Raw genomic sequence first — 24,860 nt, 5'->3', positions numbered from 1 at the left:
GATGTGACACATCGCTTGGCTATTTTCAAACGCATACATAAATTATTATGAATTTAATATTAACGATTAAAGGTAAATACATTATGCAATTATTATTGATGACTGGTTTGTATGTGACATATTTGCTAACTGAAATTGTGATCTCTGTGAGTGACTTCACTGGCGCAGTTGATATACATTCGCACGAGAGTTTTTTTTAACCGACGTGTAAAAAGCTTACAAATACATCAAACGCATTCCTAATTATATGTTCACATGACAGGGTTTTTAAAACACGACGCTTTTTATCACACATTGTTGCATTTTCAATTTTGGGCGTTGGTAAAAGACGTTTATTCAACTTCATACTATACGCTGGGTTTTAACGCATCGTTTTTTTAACTCTCGTGCAAATGAGGGCTCATATTATGTTTTTTTTTTTTCGAGTAGATCAATACAGGCATTTCTATTATTTAATTTGACTCAGTTCTGGTTTCGAGGTACGTATCGGCCGTGGCTCTATCGGCTGCAGAAAACGTAAGAGCTATGAGAAGATTAAACTTCTACCTCGTCCAAGTACACCTGCTTCTATCTAAGTTTGCAAGGTCACTAATTTGTTAAAAATAAAGCCAAGTATCATGAATTTAGGATTGAAATATTGACTGAAACTTCTGAATTCAGGAATATAATGATGACTAATATTATTATAAAAGTTTGTGATATAGGGTAGGGGATAATTGTAGGAGGGGATCTAGTCAATAACTATGATGATAATGAGCGGGTAAATTCTGAATCCACTGAAACGATTTTAAAAATTATTTTTTCATTAGAAAGCCACATTATTTGTTACTGTTATAGGCTATATTTTATGCCCGTATTCTTACGGTAGCGAGAACTACGTACACGTTAGTTGTAAATAATGTAGTTGACTGCAAGAAGAAAATTAGGCATCACTGAAGAAATTCGATCATAATTATTACGTTACGCACTAATTTGCCTGGTAAGTCCTGTTATGATTTATATCTGCAGAAAATGCGTCCGTCGACCTAAAAATTTAAGAGCAGTTTCCGCCCAAAGATTAATTACTGGACGCAAACACTTATCGCGAATCTGTGTGAAGCCAAGCGTAATAAATGATTATCTCAAACGCTGGAATTGCAATGCGAATTTCAGCTACGAATTTGTTTGGACAGTTTAGTTAGAATACATTCTGGAAGCTGTTCACACGTACGGGGGTGAAAATACAAGATGGAGGACGAACCTGTTAAGACAAAGTCAAAAGTGAGATGTTTATTGATATTCTTTTTGTGTTGAAGATTGAAGTTTTTCTATCAAATTCTATCTTTACGAAGGATAGACTTAAAGTTTTAAAGATATTTTCGTGTTTTAGCTTTAATTAATTAAATACTTCGTCCTTTGTCAGACTAACTTTTTTTTAAACAATATTTATTCAATAATTCTAGAACCTATCAAAGATAATGAGCAATATTAATATACCTAAACCTTTACTTGTACCGTTACTGTATTGTTAGCAATTTTATCTTTTTGTTAGCAATTCTATCATTTAGATATTAAATTAAATAAAACCAAAAGTTATAAATTTCAACGATGTTAATTATTCTTAAAGAAAAGCAAAAGCGAGAAAAGTCGAAGAAAAGAATCGGATCCAGCCCAAGATGAAATAAAAAAGTTCAAGGAAAATCTTTTGCAGTCTGCTCCCGTGGGAGAGTGAGTATTAATATCTTTACTTAATTATATTATTTAATTGTTAGACATTATTGTAATTCAATTACCATAAAAATTTAATTTTGTCGAAGCAGAGGTCGACGTCGTTATGTCGAAGTTATTTATTAACAAACGCGTTAATTGATACTTTATCAAACTTTCGCTTTAAATAGAAAAATGGTTTGATTTATTTTACAATTAAAATCTACTAGTAGACGCCCGCGACTACATTAGCGTGAAATTCTGTTTTTTTTTTACAAATCCCGCGAGAACTATCGATTTTTCCGGGATAAAAAGTAACTCTACTGCTTCAAGGTCCAATTTATTTCTATACCAAATCCAAATCGGTTTAGTGGTTTAGTAGTAAAAAGGATACAAACAGTCAAACAGACTTACTTTCACATTTATAATATTAATATGAATGTATTAACAGTATATAATTAATAAAATACTTATAAGAAATACACACCATCTAATTATTCACCCATGGGCAAGGTACGCCATACGTTGGGTCTATTACCCCTCTGGATGACAAGGCTTATCCTTTGGGCTAAATAAGAGCGAGCTCTTGGATGACACATGGCACAATTTGTCAGACAGAATTGAATAGTTGTTTGGTATCTGATGACCATGTGTCTAAAGTCTCAAAGGCAAGCGCCGCAAACACATATAGTCATTAGATATGACAGAGTATTTACGACGCTTACAAAATTTATACTTATATCATACATTATGTTTGTATTCGTTTCGTTTTAAACCCATATTCGGCTCTCTACTGAGCTCGATTCTCCTCACAGAATGAGAGGGGTTAGGCCATTAGTCCACCACGCTGGACCACGCGGATTGGCAGACTTGACACACGCAGAGAATTAAGAAAATTCTCTGTCATGCAGGTTCCTCACGATGTTTTCCTTCATCGTTTGAGACACGTGATATTTAATTTCTTAAAATGCACACAACTGAAAAGTTGGAGGAGCATGCCTCGGAACCCTCCGGAACCGGAGGTCATATTTATAGGCTATCGCGACTAATTATGTTTGTAAGATATAAGCATAAAAAAAGTACAATCAAAGATTTAAAGTTACAATTGAAAAGTTAAAAATAGAAACTTAGTAGTATTGCAATGTTGTCATTTTCAGATCAATATTATCAGAAAACAATGATATTCTTCTCGAGGAGCCGAAAGCTTACTCCTTATCCAGAGCCAGGGAATCCCTATCCGTCCCTGCGAATGTATTGGCGGAGCTAGACGAAAATAAAATATTCGAGCTGAAAGAGGTATGTTGACTTTTACGTTCGCCGATGCCGTACATTTTACCCCTTTATTTATACGAATTCTATTGCTTTTTCCGTGTAAATTGTGCCACAAACGCTGCCTCTATATTGTAATTCAAAGTACATACGTGATTTACTTTCTTTAGGACGTGTATTTTTTTATTTAAGCATACCTATATATGATTTTTATAGACTTCATAATATTTTTAATCACATTGTAATATGAGGCAAGTGAACTAAGTTGACGTGATAGCCCAGTAAAATGACCTCTGCCTTCGTTATGAGGGCGTAGGTTCGAATCCAGTCCGGGGCATATACATCCAACTTTTTAATTATGTGCATTTTAAGAAATTAAATACCACGTGTCTCAAACGGTGAAGGAAAACATCGTGAGGAAACCTGCATACTTGAGAATTATCTTAATTCTCTACGTGTGTGAAGTCTACCAACCCGCTTAGAGCCAGCGTGGTGGACTAATTCTGACAAGAGTCACGTGTCTCAAAAACGGTGAAGAAAAAACATTGTGAGGAAACCTGCATAGCTGAGAATTTTCTTAATTCTCTACGTGTGTGAAGTCTGCTATACCGCATTGGGTCAGCGTGGTGGACTATTTATTGCCCTAACCCCTCTCAGTCTGAGAGGAAAATTGTGCTCAACGGTGAGCCGAATGAAGGTTAATGATAATGATGATTTATAACTATACACTATACATACATCTTACATATTAATCATTAACAAAATAACCCAGTATATAGTCGGCAAAAAACGTTCTACTTATATTTTGTTCGTAAAGATTACAAATATAATCTAAGTAAAAGAGACAGTGACAAAAATAATCAAAAATAATTGAGTTTCCGGAGAGAGAATCCTTAATTAGAGAAAACAAAGAAACTTCAGACACAAAGTAAGTGCCGAAAGGTACGAACGAGAAGGTATTTTAGGGAACAGTGAAAAGTACTTATACAGAAATACATACATACCTATATAAATTGCCGAGAAATAATGATAACTCTAGCGAAATTCCTGTTATGTTAGTTCATCATTCATTATCATTATTATGTTCGACTCACTGCTGAGGTCGAGTCTCCTCTCAGAATGAGAGGGGCTAGGCCAATAGTCCACCACGCTAGCCCAATGCGGATTAGCAGACTTCACACACGCATAGAATTAAAAAAAATCTCTGGTATGCTGGTTTCCTCTCGATGATTCTTCACCGTTTGAGACATGTGATATTTACTTTTTATTTAAATGCACATAACTGTTATGTTATGTTAGTTACAATAAACCATTGTCAGAGTACTCGATCTTAATTTTTTCATACTTTACGACGTTTTTTTGCAAAATAAACAATATCGTATATGTATTTTTTTTTTGAAATTAAATATCACGTGTCTCAATCGGTGAAGGAAAACATCGTGAGGAAACCTGCATACAACAGAATAATCTTAATTATTTGCGTGTCTAACCCCTCTCATTCTGAGACAAGACTCGAGCTCAGTAGTGAGCCGAATATGGGTTGATGACGATATGTACTTTTAAACGTAGATGAAACATATCCTTTTTCCGCTTCAAAGAAGCAAAAAGCCTGTCATGAACCCAGGGCTTTCAGTCGAGAGTGGCTGGCTCTCTAACTAATAAGAAGAATATAATATTTAAGTACCTAATTATTATTATTTTTGTCAGGCATTCCTTCTATTTGACCTGGATGGAGACGGATGTATCGACCAAACAGATCTACGGGGAACCTTGGTCAGTCTTGGAGAGAATATTGATGAGCAAATGATTAAAAATATGCTTTCCGAGGTAAGTTTTTTTAATTCACTAGAAATAACATTAGAACGAGCACCTGCAATGGTCAGACATACTTAATTTTTTATGACGGAGTCAGTGGCATGCGCGGTAGATTTACAAGATGGAGGTCCTGAGTTCGATCCCCGGCTAGGTTGATTGAGGTTTTCTTAATTGGTCCAAGTCTGGTTGGTGGGAGACGTCAGCCGTGGCTGGTTACCATACCAAGCGATTTAGCGTTCCGGTACGATGTCGTGTATAGAAACCGTAAGGGGTGTGAATTTTCATCCTATAACTAACAAGCCCGCTTCCATCTTAGATTGCATCATCACTTACCCTTAGGTGAGATTGTAGTCAAGGGCTAACTAGTAAAGAATAAAATAAAAAGAAGCTGAAGGATTTCAGCTTATATTCCTACCAAAGGTACTTTACAGAAAACTGATAATTTTTATTCTTTAAAAGTTAGCCCTTGATTGTAATCTCACCAGATGGTAAGTGATGCAATCAAAGATGGAAGCGGACTTATTTGTTAGGAGGAGGATGAAAATCCACACCCCTTTCGGTTTCTACACAACATCGTACCGGAACGCTAAATCGCTTGGCGGTACGTTTTTGTTTTGGTAGGGTGGTAATTAGCCACGGCTGAAGATTCTCACCAGCCAGACCTGGACTAATTAAGAAAACCTCAATCGGCCAAACCGGGGATCAAACCAAGGACTTCCGTCGTGTAAGTCCATAGCGCATACCACTGCGGCACGGAGCCCGTCAAATCTATACTAATATTGTAAAGCTGAAGAGTTAGTTTGTTTGTTGAAGGCGCTAATCTCAGAAGCTCCTGGTCTGATTTGAAAAATTCTTTCAGTGTTAGATAGCCCATTTATCGAGGAAGGCTATAGGCTATGTATTATTCCCATACTTCTACAGGAACGGGAACCCCGCCGGTGAAACCGCGCGGCGTCAGCTAGTTACATCATAAAGTAAAGTATGTCTGGGTATTGCAGACTTTAGTCCATATTATAGCCACCAAAAATTGCTTCTTATATCACGGCTCGTTTATAATAACTTTCAGTAAGAATAAACATACGATAGTTTACACCGTTTTAAATGTTACACAAAGTCTTGTTTCCATGAAAAACTACTCTATTTGTTTCCAATAAATAAACAGTATGTAAACCATGTGTTGAGATTTTACTACTTCTTTATTGGATATCTTAGACCAAATCGCAATGGTTGTGTGATAAAAATATCATTGAATTTCGTGGTATTTTTAACAGATTTCCAAAAGAGGTTCTATAATTGGTTGTGTGTACCTATGTTGTATAGACCTAATCAAATGGTGCACGAAAGGCAGCTATGCAGTAAATACCGTAATTAAAAAAAAGTTTCATTTTGATGACACGAGAAAACAGCGAGAATTAATATAAATTAATTCCTTATTAAACGGTTTATTTTGTATCATTATGTTTGACATAATAATAGCCTACTCGTAAACGCCTGTTTACGAGTAGGCTATCTTTATTTTACATCATTATGTAAAACATAATTGCCAAACTGGCAAATTCCTTCGTAACTCTCGAGATAGTCCGCGAGGCGGCGAGGACCGGTAACGGTGACTGAAAAAAATTCCGCTACATAACTTATACGAATAAGTCGTAATATTTCTGAATATAGGATAGGATGTAACATAACTCGATATTATTATAAAGCAATACATTTATAACATTTTACTTTACAATTTTATGAAATTAAATTTGAAATATAAATATTTTGATCGAAATTACCTCACGATGAAACAAACTATATTACTGATTTGTAACTTTAAAAGTAAACAAAATATTTTATGTTACTATTAATTTAACTGCCAAAAATTATCGTTTAGTTAATTTACATTTAGCTTACAGAATTTGGCCGATCGACAGAATATAAGTAATGATCGATAAAAATATCGATTGCCAATGTGGATTCTAAATTGAAGAGGTTTTTGATTAGGTATGCGAATTTATTACTGTAGATAATTTGTAGCCTCAATAGCTCAACGATAAGAGCGGTCGGACTCATCACCGAGGGGTGGTGGTTCGATCCCCGCCCCGTTGGTCTATTGTCGTAGCCACTTCTAACACATCCCGACTAACTGGAGAGTAATGGGAATATTGGTCATATTTAAAAAGATATGAATATTCTTTAAAAAAAAAAGAATTGCACCGCTTCTTAATGTATTCTGAAATATTTTTATACCACGATCCTTTTACGATTCGTTATTATAATTGCAGGCAGCAAACCCATTGGACTTCGACGCGTTTGTCAATCTACTGGGCTACAAGACTTTGGAACTTGACTCTGAAGAGACCCTTATCGCAGCCCTTTCCCGCTGGGATGTCGACAACACCGGATTCATATCGGAAGAAACGTACAGTATATTATTAATACTAGCTGACGCCGCGCGGTTTCACCCGCGTGGCTCTCGTTCCCGTAAGAGTACGAGATAATATATAGCCTATAGCCTTCCTCAATAAATGAGCTATCCTACACTGAAAGAATTTTTCAAATCGGACCAGTAGTTCCTGAGATAAACGCGTTCAATCAAACAAACAAATAAACTCTTCAGCTTTATACATTAGTATAGATATAGAAAGCCATTATCTAGGCAAATGCGTTACACTTGTCTAGATAATACATATTCAAGAATCTTGAAACACTCTTATCAACAATGAAAATCGTAACGAAATGTTAAACCAACCGGTGGATGAATTCATGTGGAGATTTTTTACTGTTGCAAAGCAATGCCTATAGCAATACTTATGATAGAAGGCCTGAAAGATGAAGAAGGATGAAATGATGTAAGATTCTCACAATATGTGGTTATAAACAATGATAATTTTATACTATAGATCGGTTATGCCCCTACAAAATCACCGCAAAAAGTGGTCCGAATAATACAAAACTGAGCGCACATTTTTGTCAATGCACAATTTTGTCTTTAATTCAATTTATTTATTTACGTATATATAGTTTTTACACTTCCTGAACACACTACTCGACATTGTAGACAATACTTAGGTATTATTTGTTTAAATAACGTTCGTTGTTGACCACAACTAACATTGAGATATGACAATTTCCTCTTTTTAGCGCCTCATTTTTCATGACCTAGTAACACATCTAACAGTATTTAACATTGGTTAGAAATAACAGAATTTGTGCGAAATACAAGTTAGTGTTAAACAAGATTATTTGTTTTCGAATCAAGTTATTGCGCTCATAAAGTTCATAATATTAAATGTATCTTTGTCTGACCAAAGTTCGCAAGCCTCAATACTCTTGAGATTGGATAACTTAGCGCCTGGCTGCCGCATAGTTGCCGCTAACTTGCTTATTACTTACGCGACGACTTCGTATTAATAATAATGATTATCGATGGCACTCAACTCTGCCTTTTCGAGTTTTTGTGCCTTCCAAATATCAAGATGAGATATTCGTATTCTGACTGACTTCCATGTACTTATGTCTGACTCGTTACATTGCTTCGATAAAGGTTGGCGGGCCTAGGACAATCTATAACGTCCGACGGTTTAACGTGCACACCGTGTTATACCACCAAGTTCTCTACTTTGGACTGTTAATGAGAAATTCTTAGAAGAAAGAAGAAATTAATGTTTTTACCGTAAAGTTAGATCTACCACCTTGATTATAGTTTCTTCTATCAAGACTATTTTTATACATCAAGAAACTGTATAAAAATAGTACTGATGTGTCTATAACATCTGTCAATCTATTTATTTAAAATATAAAAGATTTTTAATATTGATATGTTCACTATAAGATGTTGTTAGGTTAGCTAATTACGTAATAATTCGAAACAGAAGATCCGTTAATTACGGACAGAATAAAGTAATCGACTTGGTATTACATGGATCTCACAACTTTTTGCGGTAGAATAACTGATTGCAAGAGTTGCTACATTTTACAAGTGTTGTTTTTTATGGCATACTCTTTTATCCGCCAGGAACAGACCCTACATGGGATCACCTTATCAGCCAACCTACGGTATAGCATTATGTGCTAAAGTCCGGTCACTCAGATATTGCGTTTCTGACAGGCCTTGATAGAGTGTGCGACGCAACATGAGAGAGAGAGACAAAAAAACGAGGCAATCGTAATTGAATATGTTTGTCCCATTCGCACGACCTGTCAGAAACACAACCTCTGAGCGGCCGGAACACTCCAACCTGGAATGGCAATGCTGTTTGTTGCAACATATAAAAGCAATAAGCATAGTGATATTATTTCCCCGGCGACTCGCTGTGCAAACTTTTGTTATACTCGTACCATATTATTTTGTTTGTACAAATCCACGCAATATTATGTGAAATGTACAATTTATCAAATGTCTAGATACCTTGTCGTTTTCATGTGAGTACGTACCGTGATAAGCTATTGTTCATGCAAGGGCCGTGGGGCTAGCGATTTTCAGGGCGCTGGCGTCGCGACCGAAGTTGAGCGGTTCTAGGTTCGTTCGTTCGTTCGTTCGTCGTTCGTCTCTGTGAGTTGGATGTCTTGCCTCCACGCAGTCTATTTCTTCCTCAGAATACAGAAAACCACCAGAAGGAGTGATAGCGCAAAGAAGTGAAGCCATTTAAACTACACATTTTACGATTACTCACTCTGTGTTTGTCGTGTTGTTTGACGTGCTATACAGGTGACAAATTTAATTAAATTAAGCCGTCTTGTGCTATTCCTTCGTGTAAAAATGCCGTTGGTAAAAAAAAGAAACTGAATAGGATCACATTTCACGTGTAAGTAGCACAAATAAATATTCTTATGTTAAAATAATGAATAATTTTTACGTGAATTTAGTTGTCATAGAAACCGATGACTTCATTTTGTAAGTGTTGCCAATGTAATTGTTTTGATTTTCCCTACTTTTAATTTCAATTCAAGGATTTATTATTTATGTAAAATATTAATCAACTAAATAGGTAGGCATAGGTTCCGGCAATTAAGTTGAAATAAAATTGTGGTAATCAGCGCAGATAAAGAAAGTGTAAAATAATCTTAAAGCTTTAAAATTTTACAAATAACAATGGCGTGCTATATTATAATAAGTTCGTTCGTTCTTGTCTGTTTGTGTGTTTGTTTGCACATTTATTTGTTTTCGTGTGCTTGTTTGGTCTTTTGTTTGTTTGTGTACCTACTTGTTTGCTTGTTTGTTTGTGCAAGAGGATTAAATAAAATTTTTTTATCTTCAAAACACATTCTTAAAAGATATTAAACCAATTAAATGGCCTTATTTATACTTGAATTTTAAGAGACATAAAAATTAGAGAAATAAGACGAGATAATAATAACTGTGCACGCGATTGAAATACATATTTATAATAATAATATAATATAATTATATGGAATATATAAAATTATTATTGTAAATATGTATTTCTTTAGTTTGTTAGTTGATAAGTTTTATAATAACCGTCTTATTATATCTATTATTTATTTGTCCTTGTCTTAAATTTTTTAGAGTTCATTTTCTTGCTGACTCTTAGCAATCACTAGAAAACCGGTCCCACTGTTTTTATTATTTACCATACAAGTTAACATTTAATGTGATGAACTGTACACTTATTGTTTTCCTTTTAACATTATAAATTTTTACCACAAAATAGGGAAAAATTTAACAGCCTCATGTACTAGCAACATTACGCGGGTGAGAATTGCGACGAGTGCAGGCTGTTGTGTACAATTTTTGGACACACTGCGCACTATAGAATGACATCTAAACGTGGCTTCTGGTGGTTTTCTGTATTCTGAGATTTCTTCTATTTGAAGTAAACGCGCGTCGCTTTTGACGGGAAATTACCACGCGGAACGCGCCGCTTTGGAGTGATTTTTTTTTCTGGTTCCATGTGACCTTTTGTTGTTGTGATACGTAAACCACGCATGTCGGAGGGCTGTGAACCGTTGAGAATATACCAATATGATAATTAGCTGGGAAAATTGATGTTAGTGGTGAATTGCACGTGTCGAGCTACAATCTGCAGCGGACCCCGGGCGGGTGAAACTCGGATGCTCACTAATTTTTGACCTACACTACACACGTTAAACTCCATATAGCCCGTCAGCTAGGGTCAACCAACCGAGGTTAACTCTCGAACTTTTGACCGTAAGTCTTTCATTGCCTAACGATTTGACCAATACTTAAAGGCTTTCGATTCGCGGTGCTATTCGCCGTATTTCTAGTAACCGGCCACCCACTTTGGTCAGCTGATGGGCCCGTGATCAAATTCGCAGGGCGGTGCCGGAGGTTTGCCCATACAAATATATGGTAGCAGAGCGTGGGCAATATAGCTTGGCAAATTCGTTCGTGAGACTTTCAATGGTATGCGGGGGTCGGGAGGGGGATAGCGAGGCCCGTGCAGCCCTTCGCCCCCGTCGCCCGCATATCGTGGGAGTGTCATCAACGCCAAGCTATAGTGATATATATACTATATCAAATATAAGTATATCAAAGAAAAATAAGTTCTTTGACATACTCGTATTATTTTGTACAAATCCACGCAATATAATGTGAAATGTACAATATAACACAGGCAATTTATCAAACGTCTAGATACATTGTCGTTTTCATGTGAGTACGTACCGTGATAAGCTAGCCCGGTGGGACGATGTCGGCGTGATCATTCCCCGGGGAGCACTGTTTTGTCAGGGATGAAGATGACAAATAGGATAACATATTCCAGAGAAAACTTTTTCATGTTCATCTTATGAAATATGTTTCGGTGAAAGCCACTGGGAGAAGTACGGCAGAGGATCTTTTTGCCGAAGAAACTTTTATACCACGCGACGGTGATAAATAAATTCTAACCGATTTGTGAAAGTTTGCACTCACATATGGACATTTTTTGGTAGGTATTTGAGGTAAATTTGATATTTGACCGGTACCTTTTCTATGCTACTGACCTAGCAAGGAGTAGAGGATCTTTTTTTGTTTGCAAAAAAAAATTCAAAATCAAAAAATCAAAATCAAAAATCATTTATTTCAAGTAGCATTCACCTTTAAATGTGACGTTTAAATAGTAATAAAATAGATAAGCCAGATATAGAACTAAATTTACTAGCAAGATGCGTACCATGCAGTATTATAAATGTTGTTTTTTTCCTCCGTTATGGGCAAATTCTTTAAAACACAATATAGTTACTTGAAAAAATGTATTTGCAATAGTTTTTGAGGAATTCAGTGACACGGGAATACCTTCTGACGGAAAACCAGAAAAATCTATCAGAATTTTTCACTATAAACGAATTTCCGTTTAGTTTTTGGGCATGTCACTTTTGTTTCTTTGAAACTAGGGACGTAAAAACTTTTAGGAAAAATTTTATTCCGAGCGGACAAAAGTCACGGACATTCATTAGTTTATTATTATTACTTTATTTCTCATTATGTCTACTTGATTTATCTAGATTGATTTAGTTTTGGACGGACTGACATAGACGGTTGAGGGTTGAGGTCTGCATCGTTGAAACCTACTTTCACCTACCTACCTTCCAAAGCCATGACGCGACGGTCTAAACTTCATAATTTGCTCCCGTTCTTACTAACCTATGGTAGGAGAAGGTGCTGACAAATTTTCATAAATAAAGGTTTGGGAATCGCAGACAGTCCACATAAAAGTGTAAATAAACCATATAAAAAATCAATTCGTTCCAAAATCAATAATCATTTAAAAAATTTAACACAATGCATTCAATTTAATTACCTACGTTGGGTTAATAAAAATACACATTATCTAATTTTAGGTATAAGGGAAACTATTAGAATTATTTTATAAACGGAACATGTCTAAACCTTTGTTTACCGAATTAATGTAAAAGCTCATCGAATAAATTTAACGAAAATTCATAACGAACGAAGCCACAGACTCGGTGGCTATCGAAAAATAATTTTATGTTATTCACCTACTTAATAATTATTATCATACGTGTATTACATAACTTACAACTAATTCTTCAACAAGTTGTGGTAATTTTCCAGAGTGGAAAATCGTTGGAAACTTAATAAAATCAAAAAATATAGTATATTTCTCCATGGTAGGATTATTTAGGTATTAGTTGCGCCCCGCAGTGTAACCCAATAGCCAATAATTTCAGCTAATTCGGTTCAGTAGAGATTCGAGCTCAGCAGTGAGTCGAATGTCTGAATCCAACTTTACCGTAAACTGAGATATTCCTTTCGGGCATTTAAACAAAACTTTTGCGTTGTTGCCAACGGCGCTTACCGCTTACTGTTTAGACAATTTAATGACTACGAAACTATATCTTAAAGAAGATAATTGATATAAAGTTTCCCCACAGAATTCGCCACGATTTAATGACATGGGGAGATCGTTTCACTGAGAAGGAAGCCGACTACGCTTTAGACGAAGCACCCGTCATAAAGAAGGATGGATACAACTTTATTGATTACAAACAGTTTTGCGCCACTCTCTCAGGACTTCGAAAGCCTAACAAGAAAGCTTTGGAAGTCTAAGACGCTTTCTGAATATCATTGTTATTGTTTTGTTATGTAAATCGTGCTTGCATTGATTGTTTTTTATTCTTTACGACAGTGTGTTTTAAATATATTTTTCTAAATAATTTTGTTTATATTACCTAATCATCATTTTCTCTCATTTATTTATTACTTCTTTTTTTAATTTTTAACAATTTATGTATAAAATACAAAATATTATTAAAAATTTATAAAAAACATCCACCCTGCCGCTGCGGGACATTTGAGTGCCCAAGCAACCGGTGGCCAGGGCTCCAGAGTGAGGAACCTCCTCACAATACGCGCCGTCTCAAGAATCACTGCCTTCTGTATCCGACTCTTGATCCAACAGTGAAGCGAAACCTTCTTAAGGTATTGGTCGAAGCTTTTCGCTATAAAACCATTGACTGACACAACTATCGAAACAATAATAGTTGACTCAACAATTCACATGGCGGTAATCTCGTGAGCAAGGTCCAAGTATTTTGATAGGTACTTTTTCCTTTTCGGCTTTAACCTAATCGTTATCAGTTATTGCGGAGCTTACACCCACCACGCCATCCAATGATATTCATCGTATTAGGGTGACAATGTTTTAAAGGACACTATCGGATGTTAGAGACGTAATAGCCCAGTGGATATGACCTCTACCTTCAATTCGGAGGGCGTAGGTTCGAATCCGGTCCGGTCCGGGTCACTTTTAAGTTATGTGTATTTTATGAAATTAAATATCACGGTTCTTATTTTAAGAAATTAAACGGTGACGAAAACATCGTGAGGAAACCTGCATATTCGAGAATTTTCTTAATTCCCTGCCAATCTGCATTGGGCCGGCGTGGTGGACTAAGGCTTACACCTCTCATTCTGAGAGGAGACTCGTGCTCAACAGTGATCCGAATATGGGTTGTTAATGATGATGATGATGATCGGATGTTAATGATATTGACCGGAACAGCTTAACTTGCTCTCTAAGGCACGGGGGTGTAACATCACTTACATACCCCCAGTTTAGACTTTTACTAAAAACTTCTAATAAGAAAAAAAAGCTCAATGGGTATTCCATGACTCAAAACAGGGTTTGAACCCAGGACCTCGTGATCCGAAGTGTAGGCTAACCACTAAACCATCGAGGTAGTTAGTACCTAATAGTCAGTTGTAATAACAGCAAACTGAAAAACTATGCACAGCATAAGGCTGAGTTGGCAGTCAGTTGCCATGTTGCTAGGTAGATGAGTAGGTATAGCTTGGCAAGTTTATTAATGACACTCCCATGATGTGCGGGCGACGGGGGGATAGTACTGCGTGGGTATGAAGTCGTGCGACCGGGTCATCGCTACCCCCCTCCCGGCCCGCGCGGACCATCGGTAGTGTTACGAACGAATTTGCCAAGCTATAGTAAATAGTTTTATTTTTTATTTTTTGTATTGTAGTTTTTAGTACAATATAGTTCTAGCACTGTAGCGTGGTGCGGTTAACGGGTCATTTCACTGTTGAAAGTTGCCGCGATTTACTATAATAGTACGTATTATAAACGTCTTAAGGCAACTGTCACCCGCACCATTCTACAGTGCGCGATCTGTAAAATTGTGTATGCCTAGTCATAAAGTTATTATTATTTAAAAAAAAAAACTCACTCAAGATCATCCTTGAAGACATTGAATTCTGTGAACATCAGCTCCACTATCTGATGAGGTGCAGCGATGAAGGTGTACAAGGTACAGATACCCCGCGGGTAGGGTAGTGGGTAGTCAGGGCTGCTGAACGTACCCCTCTCTTTGCCGTGCGTCGATGTGAAGCGTATACAGGAACAACCTGGAAGAATAACGGGAATTTTAATTAGGCTTAGTTTGGATGCACTTTCGAAATGGGGCAGGACATGTTGCTCGACTCACAGATGATCGCTGGGCTGTCAGAATAACGAAATGGCCGGGACCTAAAGGATTACGAGGCAGAGGCAGACCACGTTATCGGTGAGTAGACGACATCATGAATTTCACCGCCAGAAGTGGCTACTGAAGGCAAAAGACTGATCAGAATGTCAGCACCTGTAGGAGGCCTTCACTGTAAAGGGTAATATGAAGAAATAAAAGGCTTTTTTTATATTTATTACTTTCGAAACGTCAGGTAATAATTCATTAGATAATGGTGAAAACGAGGGTTCCAATAGCCCCTTTGTACGAATCTTGGAAAAAACTCAGCCATGGTATATTTTTTGTTTATCACCATTTTACGAGTTTATCTAGTTCTAAGTTCACAATCGTATAGTTTCATTCGATACCAAGTATTTTTATCGTCTAATTAGCGGACGCCCGCGACTACGTCCGCGTGGAATTCAGTTTTTCACAATGCTCGCGGGAAACATGGATATTTCCGGAATGAAAAGTATGTGTTAATCCCTCTGGATTCATACGAACAGTCACTCAAATACTCACACAAAATTTCTTCAGTGTGGCTGTTCGATAAAAATAAAAATAAACTCTTTTAAGATTTGTTCAACACGAATTTAAACTCACCAATTATTTATTTCCCGAAACGGAATTACTAGGGCGTTAATTATTAAAGGAGGTTACGATTTTTCGAGAGCCTACAATTTTATTTCTTTTTGCAGACCATTTCAGTTTTTAAAAGCTTAAAACAAAAGGGAACTGAATTTTGGCCTGCTCTTAAATATTTGAGCAACCCCAGGCCTGATTCAGAATTAGAAGGCCTTTCCATCAAAGATGTGCTTCGATGCGTTAGAAAGGTTTGTGTAGAAAAAATCATGCATATCGAAAGCTTCCATTTTTTTGTGACTGAGATAACATAAACAAGAAATGCCCCAAAGAAGAATGCCACTTTCATGAATTAGTATCTCGTAATCACTGTAATATTATACAGGATAGATACTGGGAAGTATTTCCCCGAACTTCTTGACGAGTCCACTAATAAGAGCTGCATAACTAATATTTCTTATAACTAAAAAATAAAAACTTTGTATGTTTTCTTACAAAGTAATACAAATAACTTCAAATATCCCTGTAACACACACCTTTATCTATCCTTGCATTTTAAAATTTTAAAGTTTGGCTACGACATAATTACGTAACCAAACTTCGGCAAAGGGGCACATTTTTTTTCATTTTTTTTCTTTAAAAGTTAGCCTTTGACTACAATCTCATCTGATAGTAACTGATGATGTAATCTTAGATGGAAGCGAGCTAACTTGTGAGGAGGAGGATGAAAATCCATACCCCTTTCGGTTTCTACACGAATTCGTACCGGAACGCAAAATCTTATGGCGGTACGGCTTTGCCGGTAGTGTGGTAATTTCCACAGGCTAAGCCTCCCACCAGCCAGAGCTGGACCAATTAAGAAAAACTCAATCGGCCCAGCCGGGGATCAAACCCAGGGCCTCCGTCTTGTATGCCACTGCGCATATCACTGCGCCAAGGAGGCCGTCAAAATCATTTATTAAATCACGGAGGCCGCTATTTATAAATACTTATTTACATATATAATAATAATAATAATAATAAAAACATTTATTCAGCCAAAACAACATAACATAAATAAGAAAAAAACATGAGAATTAATACTAACTTAATACCTACTAAGGCTTCGGCTGAATGAGGCGCTGCCTCAGATCTATGCTACAGCTAAGTAACTGTAGCGCTGATTTTCAGGCATGACCCCAGGGTGAGCTCACCCTATAATATTTTATTAGTAATCTTAACTCGGTTGAGAGACAATATCAAAAATATGGGCGATTATTCGAGTGAGAGAGAGAGAGGGTTGTATATAATCGACGCTGGCAGCAGAGTCCGGAAATTGAGGCGGCTCGACCGCACCGTCCGGGGCCGACCGAACTGATGTGGCGTTGGGCATACCGTATGATATCTCAACTTATTATACCATGCGAATCACTTGAATTATCTGATATTTACTGCATGTTCTGAAAATTTGGACGATATTCAAAATTATTGTTTGAATATTACTGTCTAGTTTCCATAAAAGCTTCCGTGTCTATCATCATCATTATCAACCCATATTTGGCTCACTGCTGAGCTCAGGTCTCCTCTCAGAATGAGAGGGGTTAGGCTAATAGTCCACCAAGCTGGCCCAATGCAGATTTGCAGACTTCACACACGCAGAGAATTCAGAAAATTCCTCACGATGTTTCCTTTACCGTTTGAGACACGTGATATTTAATTTCTTAAAATGCACACTGATTAAAAATGTTCAAGGAGCATGTGTTCTAAATTTAATATTTTCGGAGTAAATAATATTTCTTTTGTACATCTTAAAATATGTCCCATATACCTTATAATTATGACGTAGCCAAACTTAAAAATTTTAAAATTCAAGTATAGATAAAGTCGTGGATAATCGAAGTTATTTGAATTACTTTGTACGAAAACACACAAAATTTTTATTTTGAAAAACTTTGTATGTGTTACTTTAATTTAGTTAAAAAAATATTAGTTTGCACTTCGGCTCCTATAAGTGGACTCGTCAACACCTTGAAATTATGGGAAATACTCCCCAGCACCCTATATATTTAAGTGAAAATATAGGTATCATCATTATAAACCCATATTCGGCTCACTGCTGAGCTCGAGTCTTCTCTCAGAATGAGAGGGGTTAGGCCAATAGTCCACCACGCTAGCCCAATGCGGATTGGCAGACTTCACACACAAGAAAATTCTCTGGTATGCAGGTTTCCTCACGATGTTTTTCCTTCACCGTTTGAGACACGTGATATTTAATTTCTTAAATATACCAGTATTTTTATACGTATAATTGAAAGTAAAAGTACAACAATCTAAAACCTAAAACCCAAAACCACGATGTCAATTAACTATACCACTGTTACTTTAACTGCCACTGCAGGTTTATCCGCAATAAATTCAGACCAAATTTATTATGCCATCCATCTAAATTTAGCGCAATATTTATTGGGCTCCGAATTTGGTAATTGCTCTCAAATTGATCGGCGACCTCAAATTCCGGCAGCGCATCTAGCAGCTGCAACTTTGGAGGTATGAATAAGCATATCTAACTAAGTAATTAGAGATAACATGCAGTGTAAGGCAATGTCGATAACATAATTATATCCGTAATTATCAATTAAACTCGTGTATGCCGTTATATACGATAAGACTTGTTGGTACAGGGTTAATATTTGTGGCTGCAGATCACGTAGTTCTGTGGTTCGAGTCTGGGGTCAAGCTAAAAAATACTGATTGTCATGCTATCAGCCGTAGAAGAGCCGGACGCAGACGACGGCCATTTGCCTCCTTGACGAGGACCTTCGGGCGATAGTCCTCGAGTCCTCGAGTCCTCGAGTTGTTAACGCTTTTAGTGTTTCCGATGCTATCAACACTTGAGGAGAGCCTGATGTACGGGCGTCACTGGCTGGGTTGCGGTAGCTTACCAAACATTCCCGTAACCCAGTCATCAGGCGACGAGGAACACCGTTGTTTTAGTCGATTTAAGTTCATAGCCTCAATAGGTCAACGGTAAGAGCGGTCGGACTCATCACCGAAGGGTGGTGGTTCGATCCTCACCCCGTTGGTCTATTGTCGTACCCACTCCTAGCACAGTCTTTCCCGACTAGTTGGAGGGCAATGGGAATTAATCATATTATTAAAGATATGGCAAATATTCTTTTAAAAAAAAAAAAACATAATAATAAAAGTCTGACATTATCTTTTTGCCTCCCCGTGGCGAGAAGATATCCATGAGAATTTCCCCACGTAATTCAAGGCTATAATATACTGAGTTATATAAAATAGTGATATTTTTTGAGATGACAAGATATTTTCAATTTTCATCCAGGAGTTAGTTATGTCATACCCACGTGCTTTGGAGAGCGCGTTAAGCCGTCATTTATTATCATTAACATCAGATAGTGGTCGTTAAAGAATTATCATTATGACCCTAATACCTCTAACCAGCGTTAGAACAGTGTGGTGGGTCGAAGTTCCATATCTTTTTTCTATAAGGGGGAGGCCAGGCCCTAATATAGGCTGTTTATATGGGCTGATAACGTCAGTATTACATTTAGAGCTGCTATTGTATTATTATTAGCTTTTGTTTTCGAAATTATCTAAGAATTCGGTAAAGAGTAGAAGAAAGCTTCGGGAGAGAGTTTTTAAGGTTACTATCGCCAAAAATCACAATCCTCTTGTTAAGGCTCACAAATAAATTGTTTGACTGCTTATTTTTTCCGAATTTGTTGTTAAATCATCATCATCATCAACAAAGTCAAAATTCGTTTATTTCAATTAGGCTTAGTTTACAAGTAACATTAGCCTGTTGACATCCACTGTTGGACAAAGATATATTGCAGGACATCCTAACACAACATTTCAGTAACCAGTAGCTCCCTAAGACGTTTTAACTTATATTTTGTTAGCCTGCTTAGTGAGGGTCGAATACGCTATTTAGTGCGTGAACTTTCCAATAGTGTGTTAGTACAAGTTCATAATATTTTATGAAACTAATGTAATTTTATTGTAATGATGCACAGCGCGGTATGTTTTCCCATGTTAGCTAATAAATACACGATACAAATGTCGGATAAATAAAGTACACCAGTTTGTTAATAATAATTAATGAAGCTAAAAGGTAACAACTTTGGCAAAATTCGCCAAAACTAACCACAACGTCCGGAATTCATAAACAGTGAACAAAATTTTACACAACAAAATTTGATTAACCTTATGTAAGGGTAACTAAGCGTTAAACTCTGAAATAGGCGTAATTATTTAATGGGCCGTATTATGTTTATATCGTATCTATAGTTTTAGGTAGTACCTACTTAGTTAAAATAACTAATCCCTAGAGTTTCATTGTAAGCATTGTAGTAAAAACCTTAACAATTTCATCTCACAGTGGAATTCATAGATGTTGTAGGAGCACCCCCAGGGGATAATTCAGCCGCTGAATGTCGAATTTAACTTCTATTTGTTTGAGAATTTGATACTCAGCGGGTGAATGCGCGTTTGGAACCCTCGTAACTTTAATTTTAAGTTTTCGACTATTATTACCACCATTAGATTAAATTAAATTATGACATAATCTTGACCTTTCAAAAGTGCTTGTAAACTAAGCCTAATTGAAATAAATGAATTTTGAATTTGAATGATCCCCTGGGGGTACCCCTACAACGTCTATAAATACCACCTTATGCTGCTTCAATAAGCCTGTCAGTTGGAGACTGATGTTTAAGCCACAATGAGCAAAGGCAACCAATAGACTTTAAGGTAGAAAGAGGCACACACTATTATACCCAAAGACCAACAACCCATATTGTAGCAGCGTGTTGGGTCTAAGTTCCATATCCTCTCTCCTATTAAGAAATAGACCTAAGCCTGTAGCCAAGTGGCACGTCGATTCTCTGTCTACATACGCTGATGCTTCGAAAACCAAAAAAATGTATGGGAATGACAGATACGATCGACAACTTAATCACGTGACCTGTCTATAACAAATTTCATTCTTATACATTTTTCAATTTTCGAAGCGTATGCCATCATAGAAAGAGAATCGATCGATCACTTGTCTAATAATGATGATTCATGATACAGATTATTAAAGGCAATTTTTTTGTATTTAAAGTTTTTATTCCAAGTAAGCTAATCATAAGACATTTCTGATTGAATATGTCTCGAGATTTTCTTAAAGCTCTTAAGTAGTCATTTGGCAAAGAACAGCATCTTAAGGGCTTACTTGCGTTAGCTGCCAACAAAAGTCCATTGTATAAATTAAAAAAGCACTAAAGAAATCTACTTCAATTGAATTAAATGGGTCTGTTGAGACTGTGACAAAGTTGCAGTTTTATGTCTTTTAGGAGTGAATGTTAACTATATTCTTCTTGTAGGTATATACACTACTAAATCCTTATATATTGACTAGTGGACCCGGTCAAGCTTCGCTTTGACTTATGTGCACTTCTTCCCTATCCCTACTCTACACTACTCTACCCCTACCATACCCTATCCCTGGACTCTTAAACGTTTGTATGGGAAATAGAAAAGGGTTGTTTTTATGGTTTTCCCGGCAATTATTCTAATTTTTCTTACCTTTTAAACCTTCCCTATACCTCTACGAACATTTGCAGACCAAGATAAGATAAATCCATTCAGCCGTTCTAGAGTTTTAGCGAGACTAAAGAACAGCAATTCATTTTTAAATATATATAGATAGAAAATAGTAGGTTATGTTTGTTTGGAGATTAGTAGACATTGCATTGGAACATTGTCAAACTGTTGGTGGACTGACACCAAGTGAATCGCAGGGATTCGCTGAATACAGACAGCTCAGTATCGTGATGTTTGGAAGTCCCTACAAAAGGCCTATGTCATGCAGTGGACATCCATCGGCTGATATGATGATGATGATGATGATGATGATGATGATGATGATGATGATGATGATGATGATGAATGTCAAATAGTCATCATAATTTTTTTTTCAATGATCAACTATTGATAAAACAAAAATATAAAGTAAAAAAATAAAAAATAAAAGACTTTTTTTTATTGATAGGACGTAGTTCCTTTGTGATTGGTTTACTGTGAAAAACAGCTTAGAGCTTAGACTACTATAATACAGTAACAATCACTATCAGATATCAATGATACCAACAGCTTTACGCGCGATGATGAAACCTGCATACCTAAGAATTCTCGTAATTCTCTACAGTCCGCAATCCTCATTGGGCTAGCGTCGTGGACTATTAGCCTAACCCTTTTCATTCGGTGAGGAGACATGTGCTCATCTCATATTCTGCTCAACAATGAGCTTGATGATGATGATATTATGTTTGACTAGCGGACGCCCGCACTTCGTTTGCGTGTAATTTAGTTTTTCACAAATACCGCGGGAACCATGGAATTTTCCGGGATTAAAAGTAGCCTATGTGTTAATCCAGAGTAAAATCTATTTCCATTGCAAATTTCAGCCAAATCGATTCAGTAGTTGCGGCGTTAAAAAGTAACAAACATCCAAACAAACTTTCGCGTTTATAATATTAGTAGGATAGGATAGGATAGGAAAATATAGATAAGATAATCTCTGTGTACGTAACATCGTTTAGTAATAACTGATTTACTCATGGATTGTGTTTCCAGGTTTACCTACCTAAGTTCCAGTTAATTTTATCCAGGACCTAATCTCGGGGCGAGAAATGTAATCTTTGGTCCTGTGACGCACAAATTGCGGTTAATTGAAACTATTTCCCGAACGATCTCCGGCTCTACTTTGATCTCTCGTGGAATTCAGGGCAAAGGGCTTTAGACACGATTTAAGGACAATGTACGGGTAGCTTTGAAAACGTTCTTGATCCTGAGATATTTCGCTCGCGGTGTAAGCAGTTTTTAGCGCAGATTTCTTGTGATGTAATGAAATTCTTGAAATGATTAATTGTTCAAACTGGAATCTGGAAAGCTTCATTTACTTGTCTGTTTTTTTTTTATTCTTTACAAGTTAGTCCTTGATTACAATCTCACCTGATGGTAAGTGATAATGCAATCTAAGATGGAAGTGGGCTAACTTGTTAGGAGGAGGATGAAAATCCACACTCCTTTTGGTTCCTACACGTCATGGTTACGGAACGCTAAATCGCTTGGCGGTACGTTTTTGTCGGTAACTAGCCACGGCCGATGCCTTCCACAAGCCAGACCTGGCCCAATTAATACAATTAAGACCTCCGTCTTGTAAATCCACCGCGTTTAGCACTGCGCCATGGAGGCCGTCAAAAAACTGTTTTAATTTAGGTTTTGCAGGCTTAGGGTGATTATGTTCGATTCTATGACGATCACTAGATAATACTGTATGATTTTTTTAATAAGAGCAACTGTTGAGTTTCTTGCCGGTTCCTTCTCAGCAGAACCAGCCCTCCGAACCGGTGGTAGAATATTTACAAATAAACAACTGACGTGTCAAAACTGAGCCTACTTGAAATAAATGAATTATGAATTTTGAAACCAAACCTTTATAACGTAAGTTTAGATAATAATGACCGGGACTGTTAGGTGTCCTTAGCGAATCACCTAGGAACTACACCACCAGTCACTACCCACCTTTCTTGGAAGGAAGGATTACCCGGTACTTCATACCCCGTCGTCAAAGACATTCAGTGCACAAGATACGTACATTTGATAGTTGCAATTTACACCCTTGTTTTACTGTCGGATAACTTTGCCGAGGCTGAACCCAATCAAAAGCATACACTTGACTTGTCAAAGGTTAAGCCGTCGACAACGTATAACTTCCTTATTCAGTCACTAATCGATTTGAAACACGTCTCTGTCTCTAACCCTTTAACATTATTTTACCAATCTCTCTAACCCTTTAACATTATTTTACCAATAATCTACATATTATTATAATATTATTATGACACAATACCCATAACATAAAATTAAAAACTTTGAAAATCCCCCGAATGTCATGAAGTTATTAATTACACTTTCGATCAAGTCTCCTTCAGTGCGATTTCATTTGAGACCCCACTCGAGTATATTTGGTGACATTTGGTTATTTTTCCTTTTAATTCCTTCTTTCATTTTCTTCCTTTTGGGGTTCTACCCCCCCCACACCTTTTAAACGGCTTAACCGATTTTCATCAAAGATGTCTAGACTAACTAAGACTAACACTCGCGCGTAAGTCACCTTTAATACAAAAAAAAACTTTATTGAAATCGCTTCGTCCGATCGGGAGCTATGCCACAGACTAATTGACAAACCAAAATTCAAAATTCATTTATTTCAAGTAGGCTCAGTTTACAAGCACTTTTGACACGTCAAACCAAACTATCGACCTTTTCTTTTCATCTCGGAAAATCCATGGATTCCGAGGGATTTGTGAAAATATAAGCGGACGAAGTCGCGGGCGTCCGTTTCAAATTTATTTAATAAATTAAATAAATTTGAAATAGGAAATATTGATCAAAATTAAAAGTATTAATATTTATTGTAAAAAAAGCCTCTAAAAGTTTCAAAATGAAAAACTAAACATTTTTTCTATGAACCTTTCAGTCCAGTTATACACAAATTGGTCCAATTTCGTTTAAATGAAATCGATAAATTTTAAAAACATCCCCATGTCCACTGCAAATAAATGTCGTTAATCTTAAAATATCAAACATGTTATGGATTTCATCGAATAAACAAGATAAGAATGTGGCAATAAAAATATACATTTCGCATTTTCAGCGAGAAAACTGACCTTTGTCAGGTATTCTCTCTTTATGAAATTTACCACCCGACGCCACGCGGTAGTTCCCGTTTCGGTGGTAATATGGAGATAAAACAGAGTCCATGTTACTCGATGAAAATGTAGCTTTCTATTGGTAAAAGAATTTTCAACATCGACTTAGTAGATCCAGAGATTTCCTACAATCGCACATAAACCTCACAAACTCACCAAACTAATCTGTTTATAAGACGAGTATTTGTATCATCATTATCAACCCATATTCGGCTCACTGTTGAGCACGACTCTGTTCTCAGAATGAGAGGGGTTATAGGCTATAGTCCACCATGCTGTTCTAATGCAGATTGGTAGACTTCACACACGTAGATA

The 24,860-nt window shown here is 36.7% G+C and overlaps 2 protein-coding genes across 2 annotated transcripts in view; one reads left to right on the top strand and one right to left on the bottom strand.

Moving 5' to 3' along the window:
* LOC112046646 (suppressor of lurcher protein 1) overlaps window positions 1-24,860 on the bottom strand; it is a 412,265-nt gene that overhangs the window by 302,458 nt on the left and 84,947 nt on the right. Inside the window, exon 4 of the mRNA XM_052883831.1 lies at window positions 14,923-15,100. Coding sequence (XP_052739791.1) covers window positions 14,923-15,100 — 178 coding nt within the window. The remainder of the gene's footprint in view (window positions 1-14,922; window positions 15,101-24,860) is intronic.
* Window positions 1,123-13,395, top strand: LOC112046647 (myosin regulatory light chain, smooth muscle). Its single transcript, XM_024083355.2, has 6 exons — window positions 1,123-1,260; window positions 1,607-1,707; window positions 2,844-2,982; window positions 4,663-4,782; window positions 7,038-7,174; window positions 13,114-13,395. The coding sequence occupies exons 1-6, from the start codon at window positions 1,228-1,230 to the stop codon at window positions 13,286-13,288; spliced, it is 705 nt and encodes a 234-aa protein (XP_023939123.1). The 5' UTR covers window positions 1,123-1,227; the 3' UTR covers window positions 13,289-13,395.

Source organism: Bicyclus anynana, chromosome 10 (assembly GCF_947172395.1).
Source record: "Bicyclus anynana chromosome 10, ilBicAnyn1.1, whole genome shotgun sequence".
Lineage (NCBI taxonomy): Eukaryota > Metazoa > Arthropoda > Insecta > Lepidoptera > Nymphalidae > Bicyclus > Bicyclus anynana.
This window is presented reverse-complemented; position numbering and strand designations above follow the sequence as displayed.